Consider the following 25,152-nt stretch of genomic DNA (forward strand, 5'->3'; position numbering starts at 1 on the left):
GGCTCTTGGTTGTTTTTAGGATTGATTTTAAAATTCTTTCTCTCAATGGTCTTCAACTTTATCGCAGTCCAGACCAACACTAAGTCTCTCTCAAACGCGAAGATACACAGACCATTTAGGCAAGCGGTTGTCATAGTTCTGCGTGCACATTTGATGCTTTGTACACTGGAAAACAGACGTTCAACATTGCATGTCGTCTTGGGCAGTGTAATTAGTGCCTTTAAGAAGTAGACTAATGGACACTGGCGAAGTGTCAGCTGAGCAACATCCAAAACCTTAAGTAGTGTGTCAAATCTAGCTCCCTTGCCTTCTTTACAGCACCTGGCAGATACATGGCAGGTACATTTGATGGTTATGTGATCTTGGTAGGCGGACGCCTTTCCACCTTGCTGTTAGAATGCTGCTGCAATTCCCAAGGAGGTTGTGGATCCTATGGCTGTGTATGTGTAATACATGAAATGTTGGTAACATGCAGCCGTTCTAGGGCTACGGTTACTCCAATGTTTCATCCCCAGGTTCATTCCCCTTGTGGCAAAATAAGGATGATCCCTTATTTTGAGCATGTAATTATATTGCCCCCCCCCCCCCTCCTAGATGCACGAACAAAGAAGACGTCTCTGTAGAACCCGAAGCTGGCGTTTTCACCAATGACAGGGTAAGTTACAGAGCACCACTGCCACCACAATTTGTCAAAGTAGACGTCACTTATTTCAGTGGCTTTTAGCTCGAGACACAAAAGAGAAATTCCATTTCCAAACTTGTGAAAATAACCAAACTTCAAGCTCACAACGTGGCACATTGTTTGTTTGTTTGTTTGTTTGATTTGTTTGTTTGTTTGTTTTATTTATAAAATCTGTCCCCCAGTGGTTTCTAAACACTGGTCCTGAGTCGACCAGTGTTTGGCTCTCCTGTAAATGGATTCCAGGTTGGTTACCCCTGTTCTAGGCCATGCATGTTTATAACCAGGGGTGCACATAACGTTCTTGGCCTAGGGGCGTGTTTCAAAAAACCTAGATTAAGGATTTAGCCTGGATTTACCATCTCTCCTGGTTTAAATTAGCCAGGATCAGAGCTCAATTGGTTTCATGAAAGTGGAATTATCTTGGCAGATTAACCTTGCCAGTTAACGTGGATATTAGACAGGAGTCGGTTTCACGAATGTTATCCCACTTTAGTTACCACGGAGATTAAGCTGTGACCGAACCAGGCTAACAGCCTAAATGAGTTAATCCAGGGCCGTTTTGTGAAATAGCTGTTAAGGCCCATTCCCACTGGGCCAGATAAACTGGGCCAGATAAACAGATAAAATATATCTGTCTCCATTCAAGTGGATGGTAAACTACAGATAGGCCTACAAAATATTTGTCACAGATATTTTTATCTGTATCTTAACATCCACTTGAATGGAAACAGATATATTGTATCTGTTTGTCATGGCCCAGTGGTAAAGGGCCTTTAGTCCAATGACTCCAATTGTAAACAAATTAATTTTTCCACAGTTAATTCAACACTTGTGTTTGTATATACTCATTTTAATTACCCTGCATTCAAATAAAAAATACAATAAGATAGAATTAATTTAATTTTAGACAGAAACTTGGCGTCTTTGGCGTTATTGTAGACGGAAAATGTCACGGGTTGACTCACCCCCCAATATTCTCTAGTTATACAGTATATTCTGATAGCACTCATTAGAGTGTTTGTTTAATCAAAGGAGTCTACATGTCTCTCGAGCTCTTAAATGCATTTTCAGGTCAGGATACCAATTTTGTTCACATCAGGATTGAGATGTCAGTTTACTGAGTGAAGTTGGTGTGAAGACACAAGACATTTTGTCACCTACCAGAAAATGTGTTTATTTTACTAAAGAGCAGGAGTGGAGAAACAGGGAGACCCCTGTGACTGAACAAACACTCTATAGCAATGAATAGTATCCAGAATATAGTGCTTTAACATAACAACAAGAATTGAAAATCTGGTGGATTGGTGTGTTGAAGTTAGTGTAAAAAAAGTTTGGACATTTTTTTTTTGAAAAAAAAAAAAAGTTTGAAAAAAAAAATGTTTTAGAAAAAAAAAAAAGTTTAGGTCCAAAAATGTGTTAAAACATCGACCTGATGGTGGCGCTATATGGGACAGATCCATGTCGATGAGATAAGTGTAGACATACTGTGTAGCGATTTGTGTGATTTTAGGGCAAAAACTGTAGGAGCAGTATTCAAAAATGTGTTTTAAAAAATTTGGCGGGGGTCCCTGGAAGGGTGGAGGTTGTGGATTGGCAGACAAGGATTGTGTGTGGAAAATTTCACATGGATAGGGGCAAAAAAGTGTGATGTGACGTGACAGACAGACTGACGGACAGACAGACAGGCGGTGGAGGTTTTCATAGTAACTGCGACCTGACGGTCGCAATTATAATCATTAGTATTGTTTATTTTAATTATTATTATTAAGGAACTCTAGAAATCTCAGTTGGAACTGTTACCCCAGTGACCCGATGCTGGATAAGCGGTTGAAGATGGATGGATGGATGGATTATTTTAGAGTAAGCTACTTTATTTACCATTATTGTGTAGCAATAAAACACAGGCTTATAGTTTAATAAAGAGCCTAAATGCAACAATAGTATAGGCTTGTCATTCATGATGGATTGCTTTGTAGATTAGCATTATTGGGCTAAATGTAAAGACGCTACGCTGCGCCAACCGTGAATTCAACACAATCTGCTGTTGAGCAGTTTAACCAATTTGCTACGTACGTCTACACAAACGGTCAGATTACAAAGATAAATTGCTTAGTGAAGGCTCACGGATGTCACCATAGGGTACGCTCCAGCAGAATGTCCAGTAATGATCGTATTATTTAAAGAGGAGCATTTTAATCCGATCGGTCGTCGTTTCCCTAAAAAGGGATTAATGTATCTAAGTGCAGTACACCTCGCAACCGATGGGGTCGCATGGCTGAAAAACAACAGAAAATGACGTCTGATCGGATTAAAATGCTGTTTATTAAACAATACGAAAGATACGGGTAATTCTGCTTGAGCGTACCATACTGTGACATCTGTGAGACTTCAGTAAGCACTTTATCTTTGAAATATGAACGTTTTTGTAGACGTACGTAGCAAATAGGTTTAACTGCTCAACACGAGGTTGAAGTGAATATTACGTGCGCAACACCGTGACTCGTGTCGTGCCCTATCTAAATTGGTCGGGCTAACAGTGCTAAATGTAGCATAATCAGTGTTTGTGTAACTTCAGTCAGAAGATAATCTGACGGTTCTGACAGACTTAACCTCCTCGCGTTGTGAGCTTGTAGAAGAGCAAACATAGAGTTGGGTCGCCGTTTTATTCCATGAGTAATTGTGTATAACATGCCTGCGTTAGCCTGCAGCTAGCGCTAGCTAACGTTAGCGTTAGCCGTTAGCCACACATCCAGAATAGTCTAATAAGTCAGTTTCCAACGGCGAGTGAACGATTGCATTCCGTGTCCTTCATGGATTTTTTTCCCCCTGGCTGTCAATGTTTGCGACCGTAGGTCGCATTTACTATCAAAAGCTCCAGGGGCTGTCTGTCAGTCCGTCCGTCAGTCAGTCAGTCACACTTTTGCCCTGCTCATATCTCCACAACCGTTGCCCCGATCCATGCCAAAATTTCCACACAAACTCCTTGCCTGCCAAACTACAACCTCCAAGGATCCCCGGAGTTCCAGGGACCCCCAGGTCCCTGGGGGACCCCCAGGTGTAAAAACATTACCACATACACGTCACACTTTCCCCCTACTCATATCTCGGCCACCGTTGCCCCGATCCATGCCAAAATTTCCACACAAACTCCTTGCCTGCCAAACTACAACCTCCAAGGACCCCCGGAGTTCCAGGGACCCCCAGGTCCCTGGGGGACCCCCAGGTGTAAAAAAATACCAAATGTGCAAAAATGACCAAATGACCACCCCCACGGGGCTGCTCACGGGGAATTCCCGGGGACCACCCACTCCTGGTACTCCAGAACGGATGCAAAAGTGGTGGCGCCCCCAGTGGAGGACCCCCTCCACTGCAGCTCACATAAAATGCCCTAACTCGGCCTAGGAGCGTCCGGGAGAGCCGGGGCCGGTACCTATTCGTCCGCCAAGGCAACGCGGAGACCCCACCCCTCATTTCTCACATGGCCCTCTTCTAGCGAGACCTACGGTCGCTTATCTCCCGATTAGAGAGTCTTACTGGTTTTATTGTCCAACACGTGTATGATTCTCTCTGTATAATAAACATTTGGTTGCATAACACAAAGAATGATAGCCGATCTACAGCTGCAGAGTCTTTTCTCTCTGGCTCCCGTTTAGAGATGGGACGTTCGAGAACGAATCGAGTCTTTTGAACGGCTCTTTGAAATGAACGATGGGATCCGGTTCGCAGTAAGGAGCCGTTCCTTTCTAAATGAACAGTTGTGGGGAAAAGTAGGCAATTCCTTTACATAAGTACAAATATCAATACTGCAATCAATGTGGAAATACTCTGCCACAGTAGAAGTTTGGATTGTTAACGTACTTTTATATATATATATATATATATATATATATATATATATATATATATATATATATATATATATATATATATATATATATATATATATAGGGGCTGTTAAGTATGACATCATTTTGTAGGCAGAGGAGAATTTCTGCCCCTAGTTTCCGTGAATCTTTTTACTATTTTTACTATTTACACATTTTTCTTCTCTTTGTTGTTGAAAGGAAAGTGTTAGAATGATACTTTAGTCGTTATTTTTTAGTCGTTTTTTTGAAATAGCGAGGGACAGAAAATGCTCTGGGGGCAGATTCTCCTCTGCCTACAAAATGATGTCACGGCTTAAAAGCCCCATATATATACTTTTTATTGCAATGATTTCATAATCATAATTCACATTTTATGTCCATAGTTGCAATAATTTTCTTTTCTTTTTATTTATTTTTTACATCTTTTTTAAACACCACCACCACAAACACCCACCACCTACATAACACAATAAAAAAAACATGAAATAAAATAAAAATAAAATAAAGAGGCTTTTTTTGGAAAATACAACATAAAATGGACCGCAACAAAAAGAAGAGGGGTTATGTGGGCACGTTATCCTTATTTATGAATGTTAATGTACTTGAGTAAATGTACAAAAGTATGGGTATCAAAATATAGTAGAAAGTACTCATTATGCAGAATGTCCTGTTTCACAGGTTTTCCCAATTAATAAAATGTAGAAAAATCATTTGAAAATAGCAGATCTACAAGCTCACAATGCGTTAGGTGATACTGTCATCCCACTGTATGTGCCACAGTGTGGAGAATGCAAATTCTGCAAAACTCCCAAGACCAACCTTTGCCAGAAAATAAGGTGAAATAATTATTAGGATTGTTGTCAAATTGACCCATTCATGAATTTCTGAAAACCGTTCTGTATTGATGTAGCAGTGAAATGTGTTATGCAGCAAACGTCTGGGCATTTTACTAGCCTGTGTTCAACATAATCAAAACACAGCAACAACAGTAGAACACATGGCAGGGCATTCATGAATAGTGATTTTTAGTGTTGACCTTTTAAAGAGAGAGAAAAATAAGCGAATATTTGACTTTGGTGAACAACGTTGAATAGTGACTTTGATATTTGAATGTTCGAATATTCAGTGAATGCCCTAGCCCCAGGTATCCCACCCTGGCCATTTAAATTAAAGCTCAGTCATCATTTCAATCGTGTTCATGCCTCAAAGATAAATACTCAATCTCCTAGTCTAGTGTAATCACCCTCATAAACAACCGCATACTCTCATTCTTCCCTGCAGAGTAACTCAAGATCAGGGTCTACTCCCTGACAAGACCTCCCGCTTCAGCTGTAAGGGCAAGCAGCTATTTCACTTCATGGGGACCAGCACATTCTCTGAGTACACCGTGGTGGCTGACATCTCTCTCGCCAAGGTGGACGAGAAGGCGCCGCTGGATAAGGTGTGCCTGCTAGGCTGTGGCATTTCCACAGGCTACGGTGCTGCACTCAACACAGCCAAGGTGGGTGATATGATTGTAAAATTGAATGGAGCTTTTCTTCATTATAGTGCTGCTACTATCGAGTATTCTATCAATTACTTAATAATAACCAAGAAGCATCTTTTATAGTATTTTTTTGTCCCAGCTATTTTCAATATTTCTGAAACTTTTACTTAAAAGAAAACTAAGTGTGAGCCTCTGGCTGAAGATACCATATGCAGATCACCATAGAGTAGATGGGAGGGGTTAACCAAGATGGAGTTCAGTTTGTCCCTAATCCTCCTCTCTGCTACTGACTGCAGCACTTTGATTCAGATGCCAACTACTGAGCTGGGCTTCTTAATGGTTTTATTTAGCTTGTTCAGCTCCCAGGCCTTGAAGTGGTCAAACTTTCAGCATCTTCCAAAAAACCCTAATGGTTTAGATCTAGAATATTTCATTAAAGCAAAGGTTAAAGCCTCAATCTGTGATTTCTTCACCTGATTGGCAGTATGTAGAACAGCAGGAAAATATTCCTCATCAAACATATAATTTTCCGAATGTCTGAGTGAGTGAGTGTCTGTCACAGCGTTTCTCCTCAGTGGGTGGAGCAATTGATCTGAAATCGCATTACCATTAGCATATGAACACACCTAACATAACTGTGAAGCCCGTTTGTCACTTTCACAAATCATATGCTGTATATTAGCATTTTTATGGTGTATCTACTATCTATTCTGCATCTAGCATGAGGCAACATGTTTAACCAGGTGTGTGTGTGTGTGTGTGTGTGTGTGTGTGTGTGTGTGTGTGTGTGTGTGTGTGTGTGTGTGTGTGTGTGTGTGTGTGTGTGTGTGTGTGTGTGTGTGTGTGTGTGTGTGTGTGTGTGTGTGTGTGTGTGTGTGTGTGTGTGTGTGTGTGTGTGTGTGTGTGTGTGTTCTCTGTAGCCATTAAACGAAACGGGTATTTCTTACATTGATGATCCTACATATTATCATGCAAGCACCAGTTAAAGTTACTTTCCATCCCTCATATACTGTGTGCACAGTGCACATCCCATAACCCACACACTGCACATCATTTCGGAGCTCATATCTGTGAACGGGTAAGGGCTAGTAATCATAATTTTACATTATAACAACCCTAGGGTGGGGGGCTCCTTTCACACTGTTTCACAAATCACTTAGGAGTTGCAGTTGTGATATTTCATTTTGCTTTAATATAGTGCTATGATATAAAAATATTACTGTATGTTTGATTGTTTAGGTGGAGCCTGGCTCTACCTGTGCTGTGTTTGGCCTTGGTGCTGTGGGTTTGGCTGTGGTCATGGGCTGCAAAGTCGCTGGAGCGACCAGAATCATTGGTGTAGACCTCAACTCTGAGAAGTTTGAGATGGCCAAGGAGTTTGGTGCCACCGAATTTGTGAACCCCAAGGACCACAGCAAGCCCATCCAGGAGGTTCTTGTGGAGATGACTGATGGAGGAGTGGACTACTCCTTTGAATGCATCGGAAATGTGGGAGTCATGGTGAGTCTGATTTGGAGCTCTGCGTAATGTCACCTTGCCATACCATTGTTCATTCAAGCTTCATGTGAGTGAAGCTTCAGAAGGCAGGACACATAGTAACATTCTATATTAAAGTGTGATTTAGCGTATGTGTCAGCCACAATAGTTCAGGGTTGTGGGTTTAAATCCTGAAAATGAAATACCGGTACAGTCTTCCCGGGAAATTGATAATTCCCATCAAAGCTGATAGTCATAGAACCACATGATGAATTAATTAGAACAAAATATACTTTTATCTAAAATTATTTATCTAGATAAGAACATTTATACAATATAAATACTGTTTGCTTATAGAGGTCAGTGTTTCCCCTAGCCAGAAGCTGAAGGAGTGGGGGAGAATTGCGGGGGGGGGGGGGGGCTTCTGAGCTACAGACCCATAAGGGTCTATTTGGTTCATAACTATCTATCATTTGGCTGGGGCCTGGGGACCCCCTGGAACTCCCTCAAGGACCCCTCGGGGTCCCCGGACCCCACTTTGAGAACCAATCCTACTCACCAGTGGTGGAAAAAGTACAGTATCAACATTCTAATGTAGGGACATACTGTGTTACAACTTACAAGTAGATGTCTGGAATAAAAAATGTAGTGGAATAAGAAAAAGGTACAAAAGTATTGGTGTCAAAATAAACTTAAGTACTAAAAGTAAAAGTTCTCAGTAATCATAACAGTTTCCAAATGTATAAAAAATTTAAAATCCTTTAAAAATAGCAGATCTACAAGCTCTACAAGCTCACAACACGACACTTTGTGAGCTTGTAGATCGGCTATTTGCGTATAGCCAATTAGCCATCATGTCATAAATGTAGTGGAGTAGAAGTAAAAGTATTGAGAATTTGAAATACTCCTATAGTACTTAAGTACAGTACTTGTAAAGTAAATGTAGACTACTAGTTACTTTACACCACTGCTACACACTCTGTGTGTGCATGTATGAAAGAACAACAGCAAAGTTTATTTCTGACTAGTCAACAATGTTTGTTGCCTAATGACAGTGTTGGTGATGCATCCCTCGTTTCTATTCCACATCTAACCAGTGAGAGAATGTCAACCGTGTTAGCACTTAGCTCTCTTTAGCATGCGACAAGTAAGCCTACTATTGCCAAACAGCGGTAAACTACATGATTCAGACCCGTCGCTGAGGCACTGCTTTTATCCACAGACCAAATCTTCTAATTGTACACACCAGTAGCAAATATGCTAACGAGGGGCAAAGACGTAGTCAGCTCAGAATCAGAGGTGCTCAGCGCGACGAGGCAGCTGCCTGACTGACTGACTGGACTTAGTGAGAGAGGGGAGGGAGGGGGAGAAACTAGACATATACATCTCCTTCCAACCGTATGTAAGCGAGAGAAGTTAGAACGCTATGCTTCACATGAGCGCTACATTGTTGTGGGGGGAAAAAACATCTTAAAAAAAAAAAAAAAAAAATCTTAAAAAAAAAAAAAAAAAAAAAAAAAAAGTGAAAGTGAAAATCATACAGTGGCGGCCCTATTTGAAGCAGCGGCGGCCCGCCACTGCTTAATGAATGTAGGGGAAACACTGGAGGTGGTGCCATTGTTTTGTATTTAATACAAATATCAAATCAATTCAGATGTTGCTCCACTTCTTATAATCACAAAATGTTTCACAAATTTCCCCCAAATAATGGCTGTAGTGCAGGGCCGTGCCTTGCTGTATGCAAGGTTAGGTGGCTGCCTGGGGCCCAACACAGTCTGTGGGCAAGTTCTTTTTTATTTATTTTAATTTGGTATTTTTCTAACATCTTATTTTTTTTCTCACTTTTGCGCTGCCAATGCAGGCGTGATGATATTCACGATAACACTAACACTCTTGTGTAATTGCTTAATTAGAGCTGAGATAAATCATTCAACGTTTGCGCTCTGAACAGGTGCAGTGAGGATATTGAAATATGCTGAAATTGTGTAGGCTGTCTTCATGATTAGGTAGGGTGACCAGACGTCCCGTTTTACCCGGGACAGTCCCGTTTTCAAGCTACGTGTCCCGGTGTCCCGACAAATATCTCTAAAACACTAATATGTCCCGGTTTCAACATTCACTACACAATTGTCCCGGTTTTCGCCAGAATTAAAATAATAATAGCTGTTTTCAGTGGTTGCATAGACATTTATCATGTTCTTTTCATGAAAACATGCTCACCTAACCAATCAGAAAAAAGGAACACATTCATTGCGTGTCTGAATTCAACACTGAGCCTGTTTGTCAATCACTCACTGCCTGTTTGCAACCCTGTGGTGCGTGTGTGCGCGTGCACGAACGTTAGAGAATGGGCACGCGCGTGCGCGGTAACGTGCGCATTGCTTTTAGGGTCCCAGTTTTAGGCAACAGTGTTTTGCGTCCCGGTTTGAGTGGCTGAAAATATGGTCACCCTATGATTAGGGCCAGTTAATGCATACAGATGAGATTAGCCAACATGTTGAGGTGAACTGGTAACCTGGCATAGAGACACACGGGCGCCCACAAATATTGTGACAGCGGCCCCACTTCGGGTAAGGAAGAACGGTGCACTGCAGCTGCTAATGCAATCCCAATGAGAGGCATCGTGAAATATCATAATTTCAGTGGTTGTCTACTGAGGCCATAGCGATTTTTTTTGTGTTCTAATAAAGTGTCCCATGAGTTTAATTTTGCCTTTTTAAAGTGGCATATCTGTCATCTTGATACACAACCTACAATATACTTTAATATACTTCATCTGTGAGTCAAAAGCGCTAGCATTGGAAATCTTAAGTTTAGGTGGTCGCATGGTATACACGTCATGGACGCATCCCTTGAGGTTTTCAATACCCAGATACGCTTGTCTCTCATGTATAATTAGGCTGTTTATTTTTGGAAAATGATCGCATCTCGCTTCTTCTAAACGGAGTCTTGCAGGTTATTTTTGGATTAATACTAACCTGGAGAATCCACTCTGTAGTTGAAAAAGTCGGGATCTTTGAATTGCAATGACTTTCTATGGGCTGGCTTGCAGTTCACCGTTCTCCCTTACCCGAAGTGGGGCCGCTGTTTCAATTGTGGGCGTGAATTTGTAGGCGCCCGTGTGTCAATAATGAATCACATGTAGTGCAGCAACATCTCCATTAGAGGGCACTGCTTTCAAGCAAAAACTTAATTTCTCTTTTGCCATGTATGTATGATGAGGTTCATATAATGAATTTCCTGTAGCATGTTTTGTCCAGTAAAAGTACATGATATTAGACAGCAAATTTGTTTTGAGTAAATTCAGTTTGCGAGTTCAGTGCATTAAAAAACTACTAAAAGGCACACACAGCACAATGTACAATATAAAACAAACAAATGCTCACAATTTAATAACAGTAAATTGCCAGTATAATTGGCCAGCACTCAAGAGTCTACATATATAAAGCTGTGTTGGCCTTTTTAGAGAACAATCATTTTAATACTATATTTGTAATTTCAGAGAGCTGCTCTGGAAGCGTGCCACAAAGGCTGGGGTGAGAGCGTGATCATCGGGTTGGCAGGAGCAGGGCAGGAGATCTCCACAAGACCTTTCCAGCTGGTCACAGGCAGAGTGTGGAGGGGCACAACTTTTGGAGGTGAGCAACGTGATTTTGTTTGTTTATTATCAAACGGGGCTTGGCTAAATTGTATATAGTTTTTTCTTTTTCTATGTTTGTCTTATGCCACAGACCATTTTGATTGTCCAGGAGAAGTCCAAGTATGCTAAGTTCTAACCAACATGTTTTGGCAAGAGGTGTTGTGTGTGTGTATACAGTAGTTCTGCTTGCTTTGCATTTTAACTTGACTCAGACCTCACTGAGCCTGGGTGCATTGGTAGGATTGAGCAATGGATTTGGAGAACATTGTTCAAGCCAATATTCCAAGCCCAATATAGAATGATGTTGCGTTCATATACTGTAAGGCTAGAGGTGGGAAGTTGGATCACAGCTTTAATTACACTTACTCTTGATGTCATTTGGAAATTTCTCTTGAGCCAGTAATTCTACAGGTGAATAAATGTCTCGTCACACACCCAAGATATGGCTAATTAGAAACAAATTTTGACATACTATGTATTCAAGAACTAAGGTTGAAAAATAATGTGGATGTAAATGATGTGATTAGACGCTGGGGGAAAGGTACTGCAATTATCTCTATGGGTAATGAACCGGCTGATGGAGTAGGTATTTTATTTAAATCAAAAGATGTTCAGATTCATAAAAGGAGAGACATAATACCAGGTAGACTTCTAATGATTGACTGTGTAATACATGGAATTAAAATTAGAATCATCAATGTTTATACATCTCAGAAAGCAATGGAAAAAAATCAGTTATTTAGGAAACTACAAGAGATTACCTTTACAGGACATCACGTGATTGTGTGTGGAGATTTTAACTATCACTGAAAGCAATGACAGAATTGCAAATACACCCTTTAGACTGAGTTCTGAAGGAAAATGTTTAAAAGAAGTAACAGATAATGTTGGCCTTGTGGACGTTTTTAGGAAACTCAAGCCAAACTTGATAAGCTTCACTAGATTTGACAGTATGTGTAAAACAAGAATTGACAGAATTTACACCTCAAAAACGATTGATCCTATTAACTATAATACTGCACTTACAGATACATCAGACCATTTGATAATTATGTCATTGCTTTCTTTTGGGGAGAAGGAAAAAAGAGGGTACTGGAAATTGAATGTGAAGTGTTTAGAAAATGCTGAACTTACAAGAGATTTGGAAAAGGAAATTAAGAAAATGTATGATTTAAAGTGCTTAACTAAGTCTAATATAGCACTGTGGGAAATAATGAAAAAAAGGATCGGTGAATATTTTAAATTCATGTCCAAAGAGATGAACATAGAACGAAATCAGAAATATGACCAGTTAACAAAACATGTCCTAGAATTAAAATTAAAAAATATACTGAGTGAGAGTGAACCGAAAAATGTATATGATTTAAAAAAGGAATTGAATAATTACAATAATGAATTTCTTTTCAATATTAACAAGGAAGCTGGTTTTAATACCATATCCGATTCAGGAGTTCTAGTTTCTAAAGCACTGACATTATGTAAAAAAAGAAGAGAAAAACGCTTGCTAGAATCAGTTATAGATAAAGAGGGCCGTTTGGTATCCGATGAGAAAGAGAAAAGAAGAATTATTAAAGAAATGTGTTCCGAAATGTATAAGAATTTTAACCCGAATTTTAATAAAATGTCAGATTTCTTTGGAAGACATCCAACCTTTGCCTAGGGAGGAAACAATGTCACTAATAGGTGAGATTACAAAAGAAGAGGTAATAATTGCCATAAAACAACTTAATGTAAATAAAAGTCCAGGTCCTGATGGCATTTCAGCCGAACTCTACAAGCTGTTTTCTGAACCAGTACTCAACACTCTTACAGCGGCTTTCAATGAAGGGATTAAAGAAGGTAGATTGGGTAACTCATTTTATCATGGTGTGATGACAATGTTACATAAAAAAGGAGACTGGAGCAATCTAGATAATTATAGACATTTGACCTTGATGAATACAGATTATAAAATATTGGCTAAAGTAATAATGAATAGATTGATGAATATTTTGGATCAGATCATTGAACAAGAACAAACATGCGCCATAAAGGGCAGAGTGATGTGGGACAATTTATGCATATTTAGAGACATTATAACATCAGATGTAGAGAAAGACTTTTATATCATTGGACTTGATAAAAAAAAAGCCTTCGATTATATCTCCAGGGACTACCTGTGGTTAGTGATGAAAAGATATGGCTTTCCAGATAGTTTTATTGATATGGTTAAATTGTTATATGCAAGATCTACGGTCCAAATCAATGTTAATTGAGTCCTAACAGACCCCTTCGAAATTGAGAAGGGAGTCAAGCAGGGCTGTCCAGTCAGCGCTGCCTTATATATTCTTGTTACTGCCTTGGCTTATGCAGATGACATTTCCATCATAATTCGAAACCAAGATGAAATGAATATAGTAAATAAACACTTTGAAATGTATGAAGAAGTAGCTGGAGCAAAATTGAATCAAAATAAAACAGAGGGAGTCTGGATGGGAGTACAAGAAAATAAACCAACAGTAAACGTAATAGTTATGAAATCAAAGTCTTGGGTCTGTATATTAGCAATGAGAAATGTTGTGAAAAAAACTGGGAGAAGAGAATTACAAAATTACAGGAGGTAATAGAGAAATATGATACATTAAATATCCCTTACAGGTCCAAAGTGGAAATTCAGAAGTGCTACCTAATATCTACCCTCATGTTCCTTGGTACAATTTTTCCACCTAAAATATGTAACAAAAATGAATAAGATGTGTGTGAACTTCATATGGGGAACAAACTATGAAATCACAAAGAGAAAAATATTGTTCCGCAGTAAGAAACATGGTGGCCTTGACGCTGTAGATCTAGAACTAAAATTAAAAATACTTTTTTGTTAAAAATATAGTTAATGGAATAGAGAGAAGAGCAATTTGGGTCAGGGATCCAAACGCTTGGAGGAAAAGATACGGTAGAGGACATAATGGAATTCCAAACTACCAACTGCTATATGGAGACTTTATTAAGAAATATGATTATTTAAATATTGATTGGAACACACTGTCTAGTAAAATGATTTATACCATGATCAATGAGAAAGTACATGGAGGCATGACTCAATACGAAGGTTTAAATGATGAAGAAAATGAAATATGTGTAAAGAATATATATACAGGAATTTTATCAAATGAAATGCAAGATAGAGCTTTTCTCATATCCCAAAATAAACTCCCGGTTAGACATGTCCTGAGATGGTGCAATAGAATTAACACAACGGAATGTCCTGTACCGAGTTGTAGGCAAGTTGAAACTCTGAACCATTTCCTGTTCGAATGCAATAGATCTAAAGCTGTGTGGACCAGCATGACTGGAATTGGTCTTAACGTAGAGGTGAACGAAAAAGCATGTAGATATGGGGTCTTCACAGAGAAAATGGAGAGGGAAAAGCATGATTTCTTTTGGTGGATTTATGGTGTGGTCATAGCAAAACTATGGAAGACTAGATGTAAAATGTCTTTGGGTCATGTACAAATAATTCCACACATCATTGTTTTTAATCAAATTCTGTCCAGTCTTAGAAGGGCCCGTACTCTTGACAGAAACCGAGGAAAGAGAACACCTTGGCACCTCCTGAATTTTTAACTGTTTAACTGAAAAAAAAGAAGAAAAAAAGAGGGGGGGGGCGCATTCATATTTTGATATTTATCCAATTGTCTGCAAGTAAAAACAAAGTGTTGTTACTGAAAAGTCTGCCTTTTTCTCAGAATACACAGATGCATAACAAGCGCTCTCTCCATTGGTTAGTTACCCTATTACATGGTTTACTTCGTTTACTGAATGTTTTTGTATGAAATATATGAAATATATGATGAACTATTATACTTGTACATTTTGAAAAAAAAAAAAAAAAAAAAAGAATGTATTTGTGAATACAAAAAATTGTTTAATAAAGTTTTATAAAAAAAAACAAGAAAAAAAACAAGATATGGCTAATGACTCAATTCTCCAACCATCTTGTGATACCCTGTTTCCCAGGCTGGAAGAGTGTGGAGAGTGTCCCCAAACTGGTGGACGATTACATGAAGAAAAAGCTGAAAGTGGATGAGTTTGTGACCCACACCTTGCCCTTCGACCAGATCAATGAAGCCTTTGACCTTATGAATGCAGGAAAGAGGTGAGGAGACTGGTTGGGCAGTCAGTGGTCATAGGGCTATTTCTTTGTTTGTGTATTAATAATATTATGAATTTCTCTCAAAATTGCTTCTGTTTACCCGTGTTGAGTTTGGTTTAAAACACTATGAAAGATATGGATTATCTCAACCTAATCTTTCATGTTGTCATTTCAGTGTCCGCTCAGTGCTGAAGTTCTGAAGTTCTTGATTCCCTGCCATCTATCACATCCGGCCTTCAAACAATCTTTTTTTTCACAGCACACAGATTCATAGCACCTTATATGAAAAAGAAGTTTCTTGTTCAGCTGTAGCACTTTATATTGTGCACTTATTGTTTGTTATTATTAGAATGTAAGCCTGCAGAATATTTATTTTAAATTGTGGTCATTAAATGTCATGAAATTACATTGTTGTTCAGCTTGATTATTTAATCTAATTACCATCATGTGAATCAGACAGTGGTGGACGAAGTACTCAACCCCTGAGCTTGTGTCAAATTTTAGCAAAGACATCATGCCACCTTATCTTTGGTGTAGGCTCACTGTGAAATTGTTTCATAAACTTTGAGTCCACACTGACATGTAACCAGAGCTGATGAATGTCATTTGCTGTGTCAGTGTTTGTGGTGAGAGATCAGTGAAAGATCTTTTACTTACTTACTTTTATTTCTATGGAGGTTGACAATGACGTATACAAAGTTATGTTAATTTACATTTTCAGGGCACCAGTCTCCATTATACACATAATAGTAATGGCAAGACCATTTAATTTTACTGAGTTTAATGTAAACATAAAACAGAGAATGTATTTCCTTCCGCCTTCATTTTGTATCTGGACGAGAGTACACATAAAAAAAAGAAAAGAAACATCACGTTGAAATAATACACATCTGAAATGGGAACAATGTAATGGTTATTATATTGTAGGCTCACTAGGCTGTGGTGTATTTAGTAGCATGGGTATAAGATAAGTTGAGCTAAAGTTTGTGCTAGGGACTGAAACGTGGCCACAATGTGTTGAAGTTGGAGAGAAGATGACTTCCTCCTATGGTTAGGTTTGTTTGTTATTATTTGATCATTTGAATATTTTTCTGTTCTATGGTTTATTGTCTTGTGTTATCAATAATACTACCAGACATTTTATTTTCTATTTGCGATGACAAAATATTGTCTTCGAAAAATAAAATAAAAATGTGTTTAGGCCTATTTAGTGAAGGGTGAGCTGAGAACATCAAAAAGATGAATAAAGTAATACAACTTTATAAGCTTTAGCTTAAAAGCTCCTCCATAGGATTGATATTCTATTAGAAGAATTATATTCAATTTTTGAGTGGTGCCTGCCACTCTAACATTTGACAGATTGTGCATGCACTAGTGTCTGGTCATTATTAGAATTTAGTTAGAATTTAGGTTTATGAACAAAGAAGGAAACAGTGAGAAGAGCAGAGAGGACAAGAGATGTTATTAGCTCAGAGATATACTGTAGTGATATCACGACTCAGAGCCGAATTCCTCCTCTCTACATTGGTCACGGTCAGACACACCTTGCTCATCCTCTCCAAGGAAGGCACTCGGGTCATGTCTTGCACAACACTCTTCTTCTTGCTAAGGCTCAATTGGGCACGGTAGGCCTTGCAGAAGATGAAATAGATGAGCGGATCCAGACAGATGTTCAGAATGGACAGCATGATGCTGAACTCCTTCAGGTAGAAGAAACTCTTACCCAGGCTACACCTATGAGACAGGAAGGCATAGGGGAGGCGCACAAGGTGGTACGGAACGAAGCACACGCAGAACACGCCTACCAGAACTAGCATGTTCCTCCGACACCGAGACAACTTCTTACAACGCCTTAACGTCCCAGAGGACGCCGCTCCACCACCACCTCCACCTTCTGCTCCTCCACCTCCTGGCTGGGTTCTCTGTGCCAACGCCAGTCTCTGCACCGTGCCATGGTAGAAGTAGATGAGAGAGACCAGAACAGAGAAGAAGATGACCGCTGAGAAACTGTAAACAGAACAGAGTAGAGTAGTAGTGTAGAACAGGTTTGATTGAAGACTGGCTTTAGTTTATAGGCTCCTATGACTGGTTAATGTACCTGTGGATGATTTTATACAGCAGGCTCAGCTGAGGGGTGTGCAGAGCATCGCAGCTCACATCTCCTGTCGTGAGTTCAGGAGGGGTCAGTTGTGAGCTCAGGAGGGAATGATGTAGGGAGATGTATACTCCCGTTGGAGCCAGGAGAGAAATCCAGGTGACCACAGAGATGACACGTGCAACACAGACCTTTTGCAGGGGATTTGATCCCAAAGGCTGGACAATCTTCAGATACCTGGTGGACAGAATGAGTCAGAGTCTGCCTTGTGCCAAAATAGGCAATTGTTTTGGCCTAATTCACATGATCTTGTGAGTAATTCAGTAAATAATTTGGCCTAAATCAGGTTTAGTACTGCTATGTTATATTATATAGCCATATTTTAATGTGAGTTCAATGTGATGACATTGAGGATGTCACTCACTCTCGGGGAATGAATTTAGACAGATCCAAATTGAGGTCAATGTAGGTCATCCTTAAACTTTCATGGGAAAGCTACAACTTCCAGGGCTGTTGGTAGAGCATTCCACTGTGTTGTGGCTGCATATAGTAGAATGCATTTGTACCTTTGGGGACATGAACAAGGTCAGAGGAACTCCCTTTGATGGAGTACCTATGACGCATAGTGCCCAAGTGCTCAAGTTGAGCATCCCCTACTCTGGAGAAGTGGTTCAACATGTACTTAGGGACAGCTCATTTTAGTAGCTTGAAAACAAGGCCCATCGAGAGCTGCGAAATCATTTCTTCCACCTTTAGCCATCCTAGCCTATAATTTATCACAAGCTACCAAGCTTACTTCATTGTATTAATTCAGTGTCTTGCCCAAGGGATAGTTGGAGACAGAACCCTTCGATTCATAAGGTATCAATTCTACTGACCTACAATTACAGCTCAATCTGTCATCCGGTACCTGTTAGCTGCAATATATCCCATGAACAGGATGCTGACATAAATGTTGAGGTAGAAGGTAGAGGCCCCAATGGTGCAGTAGATGATTTTAATGGTGATGTTGTGGCTGTAGGCGTAGTTGGAGATGCGGAGCGGAAGACACAGACAGAGGAGGAAGTCTGCGATCGTAAGGTTCTTCAGATAGACCATCACACTGCTGGAGGACTCCCGGCGTCCAGCATTAAAGAAATATACCTTCAGGGTAAAACCATTCAGGACCAAGCCAACCTAATGGCAATAGACAGATAGACACGCAGACAATGTCAGATAACATTCCAATAATTCAAAATGGTTATCGCAACATGTGTACTGAATGAACAGATTCCTTGAAAAAAAAAAACACAATTAAAACCATAATGAGGTAGAGAACATCTTCTGGTTGAGTACAATAATAATATACTAGATCAGCAGCAGTATGGAGTGATTATTAGTGATTTTTAGTTAATTGACGAGGAACTCACCAGGAACACCAGACCACACACCAACATGAAGAATGGATGGGCTGAGGTGTCAATCTCACAGGCCTGGTTTGTGTCCAACGACTGGTTGAAAGACATGTTGGCTCCTCCCACTGCGATATGAGAAAGACAGAGAGACATATTCATACCATACTGTGTGTATATATTATTGTACAGTAAACACACATTCCGCACACTCCCCTGAGGAAAAACGAAATCACACGATTCATTATCACTTCGTAAAGGTACTGCCAAAAGTATCTGACAAAGCTCAATGGTGAAGTGTGTTGTTCATTAACCCACTTAATAACGCATAAGTATGTCCATTGTGTGATTTTCTTCTAGTGTGTGCAGTACCAACACCTCCAACTCTTAAGTATAGTAGGCCAGAAAGTGTCACCCCTCTGCTCTCTTTCCGCCTTTCCTGTCTCTCTCTCACTGTCACTTTTTAAATATATCAGAAATGCCTGTCACATAAAAAGGGTAACAAAATACATTTGTCCTCTGCAATTACCTATCCTAAATATAAATATACTGTATATTACAAGTTGTTACCAGCGTGGTGTTATTGTGCTGACAACACGTCACTTCATGATAGGTCAATCTATCATAATCAGCGATTCAGCGTGTTCAGGGTTCGTTAGCCAGTATTGGCTGTATATTGTATCCTGGGATCCAGACTGATTCTATCCGTTCGACTGATTTGTTTTTCTGACTTCAATACTCAAAGTGAGAAAAAGGAAGTCAGCCGAATGGAGCAAATCAGTTTGGATTAATGAATGACTTTGGGTTGTGGTTTATAACATTACCTATTGGAGCTGAGTGAGCACTATAACCTTTAATCGTTCTTCTTTGGCTCCAAACAATTACTTCAGTTTTGTCTTACTATTTGTTTAATAGAACAAATGTATGGCACATACAATCACTGATTTCTTTAATGCCTTTACCCAGTGCTTGTATTTAAACAATCATAATTATGGTCATCATCAATGTAATAGCAGTAGTATCAGAACTCACCTGTCAGTCAGTCATTGATGAGTGTGTTCTGTATCTTAATTCCTTCTGGGTAAAACTTTGAACTTCTTCACTTTTAACTGTATTTTAACATGGCAACTTTACAAGCATAACATATTTTTTTTGTACAAGCTCCCAACGTTAAGTTTAAAGAAAAGAGTCTTGAAAGAGTCAAGGGAAACAAAATCATCTAACAAGATACAATCAAGTCATTATAAAATGTCAAATGAAGCAGCGATGATTGCACCTGAAATCTGTCTGACTCAACAAGGTGAAGTCTGTCTATATGTAGGCTAGTCTATTTCTGTCCACAACTTCCGCATACTCTGGTACAGGAAGAAAAATGTACATGCACATGTGCACACACACACACACACGCACGCACGCAAACGCACACGCACACACACACGCACACACACACACACACACACACAATGAAGGATGCTCTTTAGATGAAACCTAGTCCGTAGTTATGGCAGGTAGACACTCACACTTTATTAACCAACCATATCAAATTGTACTAGGCATCTTAGATTACTTGGATCTGAAGACAGATTTATTATTTTCTTTCAATTTTAGAAGGTTTTGAGACTATATAGCCACGATTAGAAATGTCCACCTATGGGTCTGGCCCCCAGGTGTGGTTATAATATGCAAATATGTCTTCTCTGTGTATTTTTGGTTACTCCCAGAAAGCTGAAACCTTTGAGTCAAAAGGCCCAATTGAAATACACTGATATAATGACATCATATATCATCCCCTCCCATGTTTAAAGTTGTACCATGTAACTTTTTTTATAAAACAAATCTTAAAATTGTCCTAACTGTTAAATCGCTAAAGTTTTAGAACACCCACTCCGTTATTTTCAGCTTCTGAAGCCTTCTCTTTATATGTTTTCTATGATCCTGGCCGTGGACCGGATTTCGCGCAAAATTGACGTAATCTGCATCATCTGTATACGTTGTGTATACGTTGCCCAATCACATCGCCGATCATGCACACATGGTACACTACCGGCCAATCACAGCGCATCTTGAAGTGGGGTCGCCATATTTGTAGTCGCCCGTGTGTCTCTTTACTCAAAAGGTAATCTCGCCTACCAGGCAGGGTGAAGTAGTCCGTTTCTCCGGAATGCCTGAACGCACAGGAACCAGGGACCCCTCCAAAGATAGCTCTCGGCGTTGTGGAGGCAGACGCGGGGGTGTGAAGGTACGAAAAACGGGCGAAAGACGCGAACGCGACCGCGGTTTGCTATAGGGCTACTGACCACTAGTTGAGAATCTTACACAGTATAGCTTTAACATTCAACAACATTGTGTGTGTGGCTAACTTCGGCTGGGTCATGTAAAAACATAATTTTAACCTTTTTTACTCAAGTCATTACACATGCATCCCTATATCTTTAACACAGTCTCCAACACAGTATTCAGTTTGTAAACCCACATTTCACAAGTGTGTGTGCACTGTGCATGCTCCTGACTGTGCTACCGAGGTATCTGTGTCCATCATCTCCCCTGCGGTCTCTGCTCCTGTGTCAGCCTGAGGCCGATCTGTGCACCTGAACAGTCCTCTGAGTGTCTGTCTGAAGGGCGTCCAGAGGCAGAAGTACAGCAGGGGGTCCAGGCATAGATGCAGCACGGCCAGCAGAAGTGTCCACTCCTTGGCCAAGAAAAGACGCCTCTTGGTGGGACAGTCTCTGATGACTGTGTTGGTCTGGGCCATGGTGTAGGGCGTGCGGATCACGTGGTACGGTAAAAAGCCCACCACAAAGGACACTGACAGGGCTGCAATGTGGGCCGTGGCGCGCCTGGCGGCTCTCCGGTCCTTCGGTCTGTTCTTGCATCCTAGGAGCCGCTTCAGAGCCAGGCCGGCGGAGAGAAGCACGACGGCGGAGGAGTTGAGGAAGAGAGCCATGCAGAGGAAGACGGCCAACGCGTGCCATTGGAGTCCAACACCATGCTTCAGTGACGAGCAGCTCAGGAACTGCTGAGACTGGTAGCGGAAAGCAGGAGGGACAATCACAACCAATTCAAAGGGAATCAATTAAAATCTTTTAGTTAGTTCTGTAATACTGCTCATTTTACCTGTACATGCTGAATGGGCAGAGCCATGTTGGGCACCATAATGAGCAGCAGCATGATCCAGACCATAACAGACAGCAGTTTGGAGGAACCCACCTGGACCTGGCAGGATGGAGCCTTCCGAGACACCTGCAGACCAACAGTACCGTCAAAACATTGGCTGGTCTAGAATACATTTCCTGCCTGGTGGTACACATTACAATCTTCAGAGTTCATTACACTCTGACTGGGCAAATATAATCAAATATACCCATAAGGGTAAATTTGGTTACAACTATTGTACATAACTCTCGTTATGGGGCGGCTATGGCTCAGCCGGTCGTCCAATGATCTGTGGGTCAGCGGTTCGAATCCCGGCTCTTCCTGTCCACATGTCGAAGTGTCCTTGGGCAAGACACTGAACCCCACATTGCCTCCAATGAGTCGGTCACCATTGGTGTGTGAAGTGGAAAGTGAGGACGCTGGCTCCCAATGAATGAATGAACCATTGTAAAGCGCTTTGAGCACTTGGAAAAGCTCTATAAAAATGCAATTCATTATTACACACACGTTCATGTAACTAAAACTCAATGATCCTGTTGCTGTCATAGAACCGGTCAAACAAAGGGTTAAATTCATTCTCCTGCTATGCCGTAAAAATGTGGAACGCCCTACAAAAGGCCATAAAGGAGTGTAAATCCCTACCCTCCTTTAAAACCGCACTGAAAAATAACTTTACAGGCAGCTGTACTCGAAACTGCTAAAAAAGACTAAGCCTTTCCTCACCTCCCTCCTTTCTACTATTACCATGTATTTTTTCCCTGCATAGTGCATAGTACTGGATTGTATTTGTCCGTCATTCAATGTAATATGATTTTAAATATGGACCCCAATGTAAACAAGCTGATAAGACTTTTTTGTGGTGTCCATCCTTTTAGTTGACCTACCAGTGAACTGTACTGTTTTCCTATACAAACTTCTAATAAAATCCTCAATCAATGAATCAATCAAACCTGAAGGCCAAAGACCCATACCGCCTCAGCCCCTCTGTACCTGCAGGTAGCGGTCGATGGTGATGAAGGTGAGGAAGATGATCGAAGCATAGAGACTGATGTAGATGAGCACAGCACTGGCCTGACAATGGAACACCATGAGACCCCAGGGAGCCACGCCCAGGTCCTTAATGATCTTAAAGGGCAGGGCCATGGTCAGCAGCAGGTCTGAGACGAGCAGGTTCACCAGGTACACATAGATGCTCCTCTAGAAAGGATCCAAACCAGAGGGATTTATTAGCAAAAGGAATAGCATGTGCAACTATTGCATTGTACTATAGATCAGTGGTAGATCAGTGATAGATCAGGGGTCCCCAGATGATTATCTTAATGTGCAATTGTTTTCTCACTCAACAGTAAACAAACCAACATAAGGTTTACGTGTATAGAGGACTCTTTAATGTCAAAAATGACAAATTAAACATTGGCCAAATTGTTAAATATTAGAGGCAGAAATTGTGAAAATAGCATATCTACATGCTCACAACAACGCATGTAGATATGCTATTTTCACAATAGAACTAACTGTGTGTCCCCAGTGGGGGGTCCCAAGTCAAAATATGATTATTTTGGGGGTTGCAGCCTGAAAAGATTGAGAACCACTGCTATCATGACTGTAGATGAAAAACATGTTGAAATCTGGCATGAAATCAAAAACGTGACATTCCGTACCTCGCAGCCACGGCTGTGGACGAGGGCCCATAGAGACAGCAGGTTACCAGCCAGACTGCTGATGAAGATGAGAATGTAGAGAACGATGAAGGGCCCCATCTGGTCATTAACGATGCACTCCTCCTTCTCACCTCCTCCTCCAGTGGAGTTGAAGAGAGAAGACATCATCATCACCTCCACCTGGAAATGAAAATGGTGTTGCCTTTATTACCAGCGACCTGAATGTTTAGCCAGTGTGTCCAGGCTATATTAGCCACAGCCCACTTGACAGAATTTGTACTAGCCAGAAAAAAGATCTACTAGCCACAGTATACTTGACAGAATGTCTACTGGCCATACTGCAAAAATGTCTACTAGCCATAAAGTCTACCAGTCTAAATGTTAGAGTCTACTAGCCACTGTACACTTACCTGTGTGTCTATTAGCCACAGGCTAGTTCAATCCAATAAAATGTATCAATCACAAATGTGTTATTTACAATTTAGTGAAAATAGACGATTTACAAGCTCACACAGCTCACACTAGCTTGAGCTAGTAGATCTGTAATTTTCACAATTTAAAATATGTTTTAATATACCGGTACTAATTAAAAAGGTTTTGGACCCTGATTGATTGAAGACTTAGAAGTTTGCATAGGAAAAGGTACAGTTTCAGTTTCACTAAAAGGATCTTTAGGGCTTGTTTAAATTAAATACAAGGTTTCCACCCTACAGCAGCGATATGTAAAATCAAATGTAACCTTGAGCATTCTCCTCTCAAAGGGTTCTATGTTTCAGGCTGCTCTCGGCAGGGAAACATGTGGAGGAAACACAACTTTATACTAAGATAAGAATGTCTCTGATGTCGTATCGCCTTCCTGTTTGAGATATATTTAGACGTAAAGGAAACTCTCTTTGATTATACTGAAACAGGATTAATAACAAAAAATACCTTGCATCCAGTCTAATGATTAATTTGTGTCTAATGTTAACGGTTTAAATAGAAAATTACAGTTAAATACATTAAAATATAAGCAGCATTACGGAATAGCTAAATGATTTATACAGTAGTCTAACGTCTGAATGGATGTTGTGTTTGCTAATAGCCTACTGATGTTGTGCAACATTGTGTTGTATACCTACGTATTTATGTATTTATGTAAATTCCTCATAGGAACTTTGTTTTGGTATTATTATGCTTATGACAGGGACTCTCCTGGTGAAAGAAATAAGCCAGCCAGCGAACGAGTTTTCTTACAAGATCTTGTAGCCTATACCGTACAATGTCTGAGGCTAAGCACAGGAGGAAGCACAGTTTAACAGGATGTGGTCTTATAGGGGACTCTGCTACATAATTCTCTTTACAGTCTATGGTTCAGCACAGCTCACAAACATACGCACACACAACCAAATGGCGAATGTCTTTGAATTGATACATTCATAATCATAAGCTTGGATGTGTCTGTTGACAGTAAGCCCAGTGTTCACTCAGAGATGCAAAATAATAATAATAATAATACATTTTATTTATAATGCGCTTTACATTCTTACGAATCTCAAAGTGCTACAAAGCCAAACAATGCATAGAGGAA

At 40.2% G+C, this 25,152-nt stretch overlaps 3 protein-coding genes across 3 annotated transcripts; 1 reads left to right on the forward strand and 2 right to left on the reverse strand.

Annotated features, from left to right (window-relative positions):
* Positions 1-332: 332 nt before the first annotated feature.
* LOC308290085 (alcohol dehydrogenase class-3-like) lies at positions 333-15,289 on the forward strand (the record flags this gene model as incomplete). The annotated part of the gene is made up of 6 exons (XM_080731860.1): positions 333-339; positions 5,297-5,384; positions 5,830-6,049; positions 7,274-7,534; positions 11,013-11,148; positions 15,147-15,289. 6 exons carry the CDS (start codon positions 333-335, stop codon positions 15,287-15,289), a joined length of 855 nt encoding a protein of 284 aa, XP_080587986.1.
* Positions 15,290-16,751: 1,462 nt separating this feature from the next.
* Positions 16,752-18,882, reverse strand: LOC308290087 (P2Y purinoceptor 14-like; the record flags this gene model as incomplete). Its single annotated transcript, XM_080731862.1, has 4 exons — positions 16,752-17,289; positions 17,381-17,614; positions 18,288-18,553; positions 18,787-18,882. 4 exons carry the CDS (start codon positions 18,880-18,882, stop codon positions 16,752-16,754), a joined length of 1,134 nt encoding a protein of 377 aa, XP_080587988.1.
* A 2,362-nt stretch (positions 18,883-21,244) lies between these two features.
* gpr171 (G protein-coupled receptor 171) lies at positions 21,245-23,747 on the reverse strand (the record flags this gene model as incomplete). The annotated part of the gene is made up of 4 exons (XM_080731863.1): positions 21,245-21,790; positions 21,883-22,008; positions 22,912-23,118; positions 23,583-23,747. The coding sequence occupies 4 exons, from the start codon at positions 23,745-23,747 to the stop codon at positions 21,245-21,247; spliced, it is 1,044 nt and encodes a 347-aa protein (XP_080587989.1).
* Positions 23,748-25,152: the final 1,405 nt, after the last annotated feature.

The sequence above is a fragment of the Nannobrachium achirus genome, assembly GCF_963921795.1.
Source record: "Nannobrachium achirus genome assembly, chromosome: 8".
NCBI lineage: Eukaryota > Metazoa > Chordata > Actinopteri > Myctophiformes > Myctophidae > Nannobrachium > Nannobrachium achirus.